Consider the following 11378-nt stretch of genomic DNA (forward strand, 5'->3'; position numbering starts at 1 on the left):
CCTTGTGTCGTACTGTACATACATTCTTGGAGTGCATCGCCTCACAAGCGCAGCACAGAGTAGCCTGCCTAGAATTCAATTACAGTCAGCCCCTCATATTACTCATACATTCATATTCATTCGCAACTACATTACACTTTTCAGCCTGGCGCAACATCAATCGTATCTCGCTACGCAACGCAACACCGCACGGATTGCTTTTCTACGTAGCAATCACACAAACTCTATCAATTACTATAGACATTCTGTTCAGCCTGCCATCCATTCGTTTGTGTTTGGTTGGTCAGCTAGCATCTGAGGTAAACTCTTGTCCGTTTCTTCTGCCTGGTCCACCCACCGCTGTACGCCTTGGTTGCTTACCAACTTCGCCTATGAAGCAGAGTTAGCCAAACTTATGGCAGAACCTAGGCTCGGGCTCTCTGAGGTTGTCTCAGAAGAGCGCACCGAGCCATTTTCTCAATCCGAAATTGACGCCCGCTTCAAGGGGATTGGTGTTGAAGAACCAGTCCCTACTACTAGCTCTTCGCTTGTCTCGTTAGACGAGCTCCACGTCGAGGATCACCACCACAGGCAAGGCATCCGCATTCTATTTCGTCCCCTAGCCAACTTCCCCAAGTCGCGGTCTGTGAGCCCTGGTAGTGAAAGTTTACAGTGGCTCGCTCTGCGCGCCGAGGTGGCTTCACCAGAGCAGCCTGAGCACAAAGTTCTCGCTGTGACTCAGACCTCCAAAGATATCAAATTTACCGTCCGTATCCCCGGTGAGACTCAAGATGACTACCCAAGGCCCCCTTTGTGGTGCGAGCTATACTACGATCCCGCTAGTGACAAAGTCATCTTCTTGAACCGGTCAGACCTACCAATTTCCTTGTCAGGAGTGTCGCCGACGCCGCCGTCGAGCCCTTACAGTCCTTCGCATGTCGTCAACCCCGGGTCGGCTAAGGCTCTGAGGCCTGGAACATGGCGCATCACGCTTCGTGACATGGAAGTCCTCGACTTCCGAGTACTTGAAAAGCGCCCCGTGATACTGTATCAACCACAGCAACAGACTATTGTCGAGGATGTTCCCTCAGAGTCCAGCACCCCCACCGTGAACTCGAGCGGCAAGCGGGCCCTTTCTCCGGAGTATGACGAGAAGAGAGTGAAACGTCGTGTCTCAGACCCGAATACACCCGGTGACGACGGTGTTGTTATGTTCCTCAGGCCTTCCGCGGATCCCTTGATTTTCTCCCTCCCAAATGGTCGCGAGAGCAAGGAGCTCTCCTCGGTGAATGGCCATCCTCTGCTGGACGCTGAAAAGGGTGAAACTGCTGCAATCTCAGGTGTCTGCGAAGTCGATGAGTACGAACTTACCAAGCGAGAGCCAATTGCTTCGACTTCCTTGTCTGCCGTGTACACAGCAACACACTCCCACGTACCCAACAACATCGTCACTGTCAAGGTACTCAAGACGCGCGTTGCTAACCCCAATGACAAGGCGCTCGTCCACGAGCGGACTGTCATCCGTCAGGCCGACATGTGGCTTCGTGAGTGTAGGGGTCAGGAGGATCTGCAGCACAAGTCGATTGTTCGTTACTATGGTGGTGATGCCCGATTCCTCTCCCTATACATGGAGCACATCGACGCAAAGGACCTCACATCCATGCCTCGATGGAGGAATAACACCAATGATGAGTTCATTGGCGACAGAAACGACGCTGCCAGGATCTTGGGGGACATCGCCGGCGCCCTCAACTACATCCACGGTCGCAAGCTGGTGCACAACGATATCAAGCCCGCCAACATCCTCTACTCGCCAGAGAGAGGTGCAGTCCTTTGTGACTTTGGTCTCTCTACACCGGCCACTGCTACTAATTCGCCGACCGTTGGCGGAACACCGTACTACGTTCCTCCGGAATTCATTGGTCGAAAACAACGCGGTCCTGCTTCTGACGTCTGGGCACTCGGTGTCACTATGCTCTACGTGTTGCGCAAAATAACGTACCCTGACTCTCGTGCTCATCGACGACACCCGCGACCCCTTTATTGGTTGATCGCTGGGGTGAACAGTCCCAACATGCCACACAAGCAGTATGGAAATGGTCAACCCGCTATGAAGCAGATGCGAGATTGGCTTGCCGAGATCTTCGATGCGAGAAAGAGTCTGAATCCCAAGGACCGACTCGAGCGGATCGTTATGGAGATGCTATACCCTAACCCCAACCAACGTATCACTATGGCCAAAGTGGTACAAGAGTTGGCTGTCGAACAGGCTGCTACTCCTGCGGGATGAAGACCGTGTAAGGAGTGGCAACTGTTATCGACCATATGTGAGAGCATCCCACAAGAATAATCAATTGGTCACTGTCTGTCTTTTGGTTTCTGATTTCAGGACTGGAGTTTGGTGTTTTAGCGTTACATGCTGAATTTATATGAGTGCAATGGTGAGTAAACAAGCAACGCCCCCGGTTTGGCCAAGCTGACCATCCCAGATTGGATATACCCTGTTATTATTCTTTACGTTTTAATGCAACTCTTGTTTCTATATATTATACCAATTACATTTTCATTTTCATTTTCTTCAATCATGCAAGTCATCATATACGGGGTCTGGAAATATCTTGCGGGTTCCTATAGATCAGCAATAAAAGGCTCCCAGTAGCTAGCCTGTAACTGCACGTTGGCAATGGCAATGCAATATTTGTCCCACTCATAAATAATCACAAGTTTTGAAAGGCCGTGAATTTTCTATCATGACTATTGATTACACATTTGATTCCCCCTTTCTCATAAGGTCATCCATCTATAGGCCCAACCCCATCACAAAAGCGGCAGCAAGACCCACGACAGAAGTCATAACCACTGTGTTCACACCCATGGTGCCAGCGGCGTTGTCCTTGCTGTCTCCAGAAGATGTAGAGTTGGAAGAGCTATCTTCCTCGGTTCCGTTGCCCTTCTGCTGCTTGATCTTGACGTAGTCCACATCGCCAGTTTTGTTGCTAGGACCCTTTGCATTCTCCTTGAAGCGGATATCGGCACAGTTGTACAGGGCATTGCCAGTGTCACCAACCGTAACAACCTGGATACTAGCGATGTCTCCATCCTTGGGCTTGACATCTGAGGGAAGCTCAAGCTTGTCGATGAAGAGAGTGCCCGAGTTTGTGGCGTTGAGGAACTCTGGGGTGAGAGAGATGTTGAAGTTGGTGGAGTTCTCGCCGAGGCCGAGGTTGACGAAGATGTAGGACCATTCGTGGTGAAGATCGAGGGTGAGAGCACCACCGTCGAGGGGCCAGTCAGTGAGGTTCTTCTTGTTGAAGTCAACACGAGCACCTATTGATTGTTAGCAGAGTATGCGATCGCAGGATATGAAAGGACTTACAGGGTTGCTCCCACTGATTGTAGCGCTCCTCGCCCTCCTCACTGAGGGTGTCCGCACGCCAAGGAGGGAAGACAAGACCGAAGTGGGCAGAGACAGCCTGGACAGTAGCCAGGCCTAGAAGAGTCTTGAAGGCCAGCATCTTGATGGTTGGGGTGGCAAGTGTGTTGCGGTGGAGGAGAGGGTGAGTAACAACAGATAGAAGCACAGCAGGCGCTTCAGCTGTCTTTATATGCACAAAGCACCTCATTCATTCCAGGGTCCAGCTCATGTAACCGAGCTCTAGCTCTCTACATCTGGAGGCTGCTCTTGACCAAGCAATTATTGACTTAGCCTGAGTCAGTTTCGCAGGGTTGTGGCTGACTTCGAATGATAGCCACTGCTGTGTCACTGGTAGCTTTACCGTTCAAGAAGCCGGTGTCTCCCCCGGGCATTCGGGGGTTGGTGTGGGTTTTTGGGGCTACAGGTGGCCGGTTGACAACGGCCTTTGGCCGTAGCATGCTGTACAGATGCATCTGCTGTGCGAATGTTGATCAATTCGGTCTACTCGTGATGATATTATACAGCCTCGCGAACTCTCTTTTTCGGCCACAATAAGCTTAGAAACAAGGTTTCTTTAAGCATAAGATCCGGAGTCTGTACATGTTTCCCACTTGTGTGTCATTGCTTGTTGCCCCAATAAGGTCATGCTATGCGGGGGATGGCTGATAGAGAGCGAGTTTGAGATGATAATAAACTTGCTCAAATGGCCGCACCAACCCCTGTTAGGTAAGGCTGTCGTTTTTCTTTCTCAAGCTTAAACATGGATAATTAACTCAATTGACGCATTTGACGGCTCTTATTGGTGTGAATATTAGTGGTATGAATGATGTTATGTTGGTCTAGACTTTTGAGAACTTGTGTGCGGTGATGGGTTGTGTTGGTGATTGAGATTGAGGTTGTCGAGGTGGCACAGGGTAAGTTGTTGCATGAGAGTGAAGTGAGTACTACAATAGCGCGTGTTGACGAATACGGTATTCAGTTCAGAGCGGACAAATAAATAATGAAGAGAGGCAATCCCCTTCAAGCTATAGTAGGCTAGTAGTTGCTGATAGCTGTCAAGTTCTTGGTATCACTGACTCCAGTTTTGATACCCCCATCATAAATGGGAACAGCTGAATTAGGATCAATAATGAAAAGTGCTATAATGTACACGAAATGACAATAAATAAGCCGGCTCATAACAATATCCATAAGCTCAATTACATAACATCCATAAGGCCGAAAGTTGTTATTTTGTTTCGATTGTTGCCCAATGACGGATCACTACTTGCAATATATCTGGACTGTAATAAGTCAAGTGTGATGGCTGGAATGATGGCGTCAAAAACCGTTGGACCCCTAAAGAATAGGATTTAAGAATTCGACATAGGGCCACAGTAATAAAGCCGATAAAATCACAAGTAAAGAGCAAACCTCACCTTCAAGGATCTACGTAGCACGAAATAGCACGGCCATTACAGCTTCATGTAAGTGATATGTTGTATTGCGTCACGTGCTCGCGCGCCTCAAGGCGTTCCTGCCGATAAGGATTTTCCAACCGAGGTATCCACTTTTCACCGATAAGATCGATGTTTCCCTGATGCTTCAACATTTGACTCGTCTCCCTTCCAAATCATCAGCAGCTACAATCATCAACCATGGATCCTGGACGAAAAGCCATGATCGCCGGACGACGGTCCCCTACCCGACGAGATGTGACATCCCCCAGACATGATCCTTCCAACCGAATCACCAAATCCACTAAACCAAGTGGTTCCAAGATCAACCCCAAGTACTTGACTCAAGATGAGCAATCACGACAGTTTGTTGCCGATGAGGACAAGTTCGTACTGAAGCAGTCCAAGAAGAAGGCGGATATCCGAATTCGAGAAGGCCGTGCCAAGCCCATCGACTATCTGGCATTCAACCTAAGATATATCGATACAGACCGCGATATCTTCGACGACGACGATGCTGATATCGAAATCGATGTTCCCGCGCCCGGAGATGTTGTTGCCTCGCTCGATGCAGAGCAGATTGTCGAGCTGGAATCCGATATTGCCTCATACCACGTGCTTGAAACCAATGCGACCAACCGGGAATATTGGAGAGCGCTGCAGACCATCTGTAAAGATAGGAAGGCGAAATTAGATCCACATGGCCATGAGAGAAGGGTTGTAAGCAGTGTTTCAGACGACATCGACAAGATCCTTGCCCCCAAGACGCATGACCAACTGGAAGCCTTGGAAAAGCAGATCAAGGCCAAACTACAGTCCAACGAGGATATCGACACGGATTACTGGGAACAGTTGCTGCGAAGCCTCCGAGTGTGGAAAGCTCGTGCCAAGCTGAACCAAGTATACGAGACAATCAAGGAGACTCGTCTGAGCCAACTCAAGGAGTGTGATCCAACCAAGGTCAAGGCATCGGGCCAGCCGACCTCTGCCCCCAGGGTGACATTTGGTTCGCAGCCAGTCGCATCAGCTTCAGAAGAAAAGGCGTCTCCTGCACCCGTTTCATCCTCAAGGCATGTGGGCACATCAGCCCCGCCAGGAACTGAGCGCTTTTCTCAGGTTGACAACGTGGACTTCTCACAAGTAACTAAAGCATTGTATGATCGAGAGGTTGCTAGAGGTGTCGACGAGAACGAGGAGATCTTCACCAGCGAAGAGGCTGTTACCACTACTAAGCCACAATGGGCAGACAAATATAGACCCCGGAAGCCACGCTATTTCAACCGTGTCCAGATGGGTTACGACTGGAATAAATATAATCAGACTCATTACGACCACGATAATCCGCCACCCAAGGTTGTTCAAGGTTACAAGTTTAACATATTCTATCCTGAGCTCATCGACAAGACAAAGGCGCCAACCTTCAAGATCATTCGAGAACATGGCCGCAGACGCGGAGAATCATTTGCTGCTGCTGGTGAGGAGGACACGTGCCTGATACGGTTCATGGCAGGGCCTCCATACGAGGATATTGCATTCCGCATTGTTGATCGAGAGTGGGATTATAGCGCCAAGAAGGATCGAGGCTTCAAGAGCTCATTCGACAAGGTATGTTCATCTGGATCCCTCCACTTCACTTCACGTGGTAGGGCCGAGTCTTTACCTCTGCATTAGCCGCCCTGAGTTCGTATTGCGACGATGGCTTGGCCGTTGGATGAACTGCACTTTATGCAGCCCAGACCAGTCTGCGTTGGTGACAGCCTACTTGACCCATGCTATTAGACGCCATCGCCCCTCCATTACATGCTCATGAACCCACAAAGCTAACCGTGCATACTCAACAGGGTATCTTGCAGCTGCATTTTCAGTTCAAAAAGGTATGACTCCGAAACCATATTTGTTGGTCCACCCTGTTCGATTAGGCTAACACGTTTCTCCAGATCTACTACCGGAAGTAGTCCCGGGATCGATCACCAACTATCGATTGAAGTTATGTTGGTCCTCGCCTAGTAAAAGCCGAACTGGGCTATCACCTGATGAAAAGGGGAGGAAAGCCCGTTTCTGAATCTCCCGTTCCGTTGAGTTTGAGTATCGGAGAGGACAAAAATGCACGTTTTCAAGCGGGAGGGCGGACCAATCCGCCCTGCCTGATAAGGCTTGCATCATGATTGTTGTTAATAGCTTTCGACATGTCTACGCTACCCGGGTCATGTCCATTGATACATCTGTACTACCTATTTGAGGGTTTCTAATTCGGGATTCAGCGGGGATTGGTAGAGAACTAGAGTGGGCAAAGGTTGAGTCGATGCTGGAGTAGTGTCCTGCTACCTAAGATCTATTCAACCATCGAACCGACCTGACCGCCCAGTTCAAGGACCTGCGCAGACCAGGCATGAAATTACATCTTATGTCCCTATTCCACACCTTCCTAACAGGCAGACCTTCAAGTCAGCAAAGATTGCTGCAGCCATGAACCAATTGATTGTCACAAGAATTGCGATGAGTCTGGCACGCAAACTCGGGTCATCAGGCCTACTGCATCAGAAGGCTTCTAGAAAGCCGTCACTTGCGAGCGTTCACGGACCGGGGCGAACAGACAGCACCAAACCGCTCGGGCATCTTTACGTTTATGTTTTGAGTGAAATCCACGCGGAGCTGGGGCAATCGAGATGTGACAAGAGGGTTGGTTGCAGCAAACACCAGTCAGAACAGCTGCGTCAAGCCTGATGATGCCTTGAGTCCTGATTTCTAGTCGGATACCCGTCGATGAAGCTTCGAAAGATTGTTCTATGCATATTCTTTGACGCAGCGGACCGCAGAGTAGTGGTGATTTTATGCTTCAGAAAGCTTCTGACGGCTTCTCCGGCAGCTTCCATACTGATTCACAACAGCAACAGATGGATAACGGTGATCCAAACGGGACGGGCACCCACCGATGCTTTGATTGACGGTCTGATTGGTATACAGATTGGTGTCCCGATTCGTATCGTCTGAAATGCAAGGTGCCGTCTGAGACGCAGACTACCCGCAATAGCCCCGTTGATGAGAGTACAAGCCGGTTGAGTTACCGTCAAGTGACTTGAAGCCCGTTGGTAGCGTGTTCCTTGCAGGGTGTGATGCTTCTCGATCCCGATACATACCAGGTCTGCCTGATGAGACCAGGAGGGATGTTTCGACAGAAGAGAAGGAAGATTTGACGATACGCAAAGGGGCATGCGACACAAGGCTTGCAGGCTGATCCAACGAATATTGGCACATTTATTGCTAGGAGCACTCGTTCTAAGGTTGCACGTCCTGTTCGGGACCTTGGATCAGGGCCCTTGGACCATCTCATTCTTGATGCAATCACCCATTGCATGTAGCTCACTCACCTTTTCCTGGTTGTGCTTCTCATGCAAGTACTGAGCCTACATAGTGCAATAACTGAAGGCAGTTTCAAGGACCAGGGCATCTGAGCGCATGCACCTGTGGCGTATGAGGTGACAGATATTGCCTGTTGGACATGGTACTCTTCTTACAGGTAGGCAGGGCTCGTAGACGTCACTGGAATCGAAGCAAGGAGAAGACAAAGGTGGCAGAGGCAGAAAGCAGAGTGGAAACTCATTTGCGCGTCCATCACCTTCTAGACTTTGGTGATGGCCACACACAAAACACAGCCAGCAAAACACAAGCACAGGCGCACATTTACAACACAAAAGCATGTTAGGAGGGAGGCTTGCCGTCGGTGATCAGCTACCCCCGTGGGGTGGCTTACAGATGGCGTCCCTGTCCGCTTTCCTTGTCTGCCACGGACCACTATGGCTTGCTAGGCGCTTGTTGGTCGGCCCTCGCCCTTTCACTTGGCACACGCCCCCCGAGCGACCCTGACTACGATCTTTAGGTCCTTGCCCATAAGCTTTTACGGATGAAGGTGGATGGGAGATCTAAAAGCCAAGATTGCTGAATCTGTCAACGGGCATTTGTTTATCAACGGATCGACGTCTAAACGAAGCCGTTGTCTAAAAGCTAGCCCTGCAACTCCACGCCCTACCCCAAACGAGCGGGAGGAGGCACAAGCATCCTTCGCTTCGGCATCAAATATCGCCATATTTCCTCGCCCCCGTCTTTGTCCTTGTCCCATTGTGTCTATTGTAACGTTCTGCTATTCCTCCGTTCTCTCCCTTCATTCTCCAACTTGCTCATCAACACCTCTCTTTCACCTCGCTTCCCATTGCTTGGTACCTGAGTAAAGAAATCTCCTTGTTCCGAGAACACCATCAAACCACCCACGAGACTCATTGTACTTCCTTCCAAACCAGTGTCTTTTACTTCAACAGAGGTCGCAATGGATACACCGTTTTCTGGTGACGAGCAAGCTTCTAGCTACACCAATATTATCACGGGTCACGGTCAACAATCACCTTGCGTGTCAGAGCTCACCGGTATGGAGCCATACTATGCCCTCTCCTCGGGTCCTCAGGATCAACCATCTCATCTACCATCAACTGGTCCGCTGTCTCTAGATTCAACCCTGTCACAGCACCAAGAGAACCAACAGCAGACGTCACATCCGACTCACGATGCGACTGTGTATGCTTCCATGACCTCAGGTTTTCCATATGCGCCTCGAAGTCATCACCCAGTCTGGCCTTCACCTCCACCAGGACCTGACGATTATGAAAACTACTCTTACCAAAGTTCCCCAAGCAGTGGCAGTGCCCCAAGGAGCTGCTACAACCCATCACCCATTTCACCAAGGACGTGGTCCTCTCCAGACTTCCCTCTGCCTCAACCTTCAGATTCTCTCCAACAGAACTCTTTCAAGAACCTCCGCATTTGCACACCGACATCAAGCGAAGGATACCCCGTCAGAGGCCCTCGGGGCCTGACGCCTTTCTCAGGTGGCGGCATGAATCAGATTTTCGATAATGAGATTGACGGCTTGCCCCAAAACTACTCACCAGTGACAATTCCCAGTTCATCAGCTGGAGCACTATCATGCAGCGGCTCCCCGCAAGAACCACTTCTCGGGACCCCCGTGCTCATGAAAGCTAGACATGAATCACCCGCCGGTGTACCGGAGTACCGCGCGAGCTCAGAAGTGGTTCGAGAAGGCAAGGACCTTCAGGCCACAGCTGCTGGTGGCGCCAAGACAGATGAACCATACGCCAAGCTGCTCTACCGAGCTCTGATGAGCGTTCCGGATCATGCTATGACCCTTCAAGAGATTTACCAGTGGTTTCGTGAGAATACTGATAAGGACATCAAGAAGGACAAGTCGGAGAAGAGACCGGGCAAAAATGCCGAAGGCTGGCAGAACAGCATCCGTCATAACCTCAGTATGAATGATGTAAGTTAAGACTCCAGACTTTCCTGTCTCAGATCTCGTTTCCATAACCCCTCCTGCTATTACCGGGTATAGCTTGCGGCATAAGCTGCATATGTACATGGACCAACGCTTGTTGGGTTTTTGGACGAATCATTCATGCTACAAGAGTTCGTTGAAAGCTAACAGTGGATCTTGATGGTAGGCTTTTGTCAAACGAGAACACAAGCTGGGGTCAGACTCGGCGTCGAGAGCGACGGAGCAGGGCTCAGGCTCGACTAAAACTGGTGAAGCTAAAAAGGCGACCGAGTGGGTGTTGGAGGATTGGGCCGTCCTGAATGGAGTTGAAAGCACAACAAAATACCGCGGCAAAAACACATCGCGTCGAGGAATGGGGCGCAAGTACCATCACCACCCATATGATGACAGGTTTTCACAGCGACATAGCCCAATCGCCGCCAAGGGAAGCTCAATTGTTAAGGGCGAGTTCCTGACGAACGACATGAGGATGCGCGAGCGTCAATACACCCATGAAGTGAAAATGGCACCGAGGTCCCACCATATCAATCTCATGGCACCCCCTCATCCTCATCCCATGCACCGGGCGACTACGATGCCGAGCATGTATCATTCACCACAGCCGCAGCACCAAGGATACGAGGAGCTGATGATGCCACGGGTCGACAGAATGCCCCAACCAGTCATGAAGCAGGAGTATTCCCCAATGACACCCGACTCGAGTGGGTTTGGCTTCGTGCTTCCAGAGCCGAGCCTAATACACGCGCATGCAGTCAACTCTAGCGCCAGTAACAGCAACGGCACTACCGCGTATACGCTGCCTAGTGGCACCCAAAGCATGTACGTTGGTTCATCTCCGTGCGAATATCCGTATGGGATGGTAGACGTCACAGGTGTCTATCAAGGCAGCGGTCACAATAGCCCTGCTGGCGCTGGCGTCAGTGCTAGTGCTAGTGCTAGCGACGGAGTCAACGAACGCCTCATAGGGATCGGCCCTAACGACGTCTACAGCTGGAACAGCCAGGCACTCTGAATATGGAAATCTTCCGTCCTAAACACCCCGAGGCAAGTGTCAGTCACCAATGTCACTTGTTTTCAGTTCTGTTGGCGGCCGACGAGGGCCGTAGTGATTGATGCGACCAACAAAGGGTTTACTGGCAGGGGAATGAAAAGGATGAGAAATACACAAGAGAAGCCCGAAGAAGAAGAAGAAGAAGAGANAGANANA

At 50.4% G+C, this 11378-nt stretch overlaps 4 protein-coding genes; 3 read left to right on the forward strand and 1 right to left on the reverse strand.

Annotated features, from left to right (window-relative positions):
- Window positions 1-394: 394 nt before the first annotated feature.
- FFUJ_00441 (related to protein kinase) lies at window positions 395-2269 on the forward strand (the record flags this gene model as incomplete). Its single annotated transcript, XM_023573290.1, has 1 exon — window positions 395-2269. One exon carries the CDS (start codon window positions 395-397, stop codon window positions 2267-2269), a length of 1875 nt encoding a protein of 624 aa, XP_023425035.1.
- Window positions 2270-2779: 510 nt separating this feature from the next.
- On the reverse strand, window positions 2780-3494 carry FFUJ_00440 (uncharacterized protein; the record flags this gene model as incomplete). XM_023573291.1 has 2 exons in its annotated part: window positions 2780-3306; window positions 3356-3494. 2 exons carry the CDS (start codon window positions 3492-3494, stop codon window positions 2780-2782), a joined length of 666 nt encoding a protein of 221 aa, XP_023425036.1.
- A 1537-nt stretch (window positions 3495-5031) lies between these two features.
- FFUJ_00439 (related to cactin) lies at window positions 5032-6654 on the forward strand (the record flags this gene model as incomplete). XM_023573292.1 has 2 exons in its annotated part: window positions 5032-6435; window positions 6610-6654. The coding sequence occupies 2 exons, from the start codon at window positions 5032-5034 to the stop codon at window positions 6652-6654; spliced, it is 1449 nt and encodes a 482-aa protein (XP_023425037.1).
- Window positions 6655-9151: 2497 nt separating this feature from the next.
- FFUJ_00438 (uncharacterized protein) lies at window positions 9152-11183 on the forward strand (the record flags this gene model as incomplete). XM_023573293.1 has 2 exons in its annotated part: window positions 9152-10156; window positions 10338-11183. 2 exons carry the CDS (start codon window positions 9152-9154, stop codon window positions 11181-11183), a joined length of 1851 nt encoding a protein of 616 aa, XP_023425038.1.
- Window positions 11184-11378: the final 195 nt, after the last annotated feature.

The sequence above is a fragment of the Fusarium fujikuroi genome, chromosome FFUJ_chr01, assembly GCF_900079805.1.
Source record: "Fusarium fujikuroi IMI 58289 draft genome, chromosome FFUJ_chr01".
NCBI lineage: Eukaryota > Fungi > Ascomycota > Sordariomycetes > Hypocreales > Nectriaceae > Fusarium > Fusarium fujikuroi.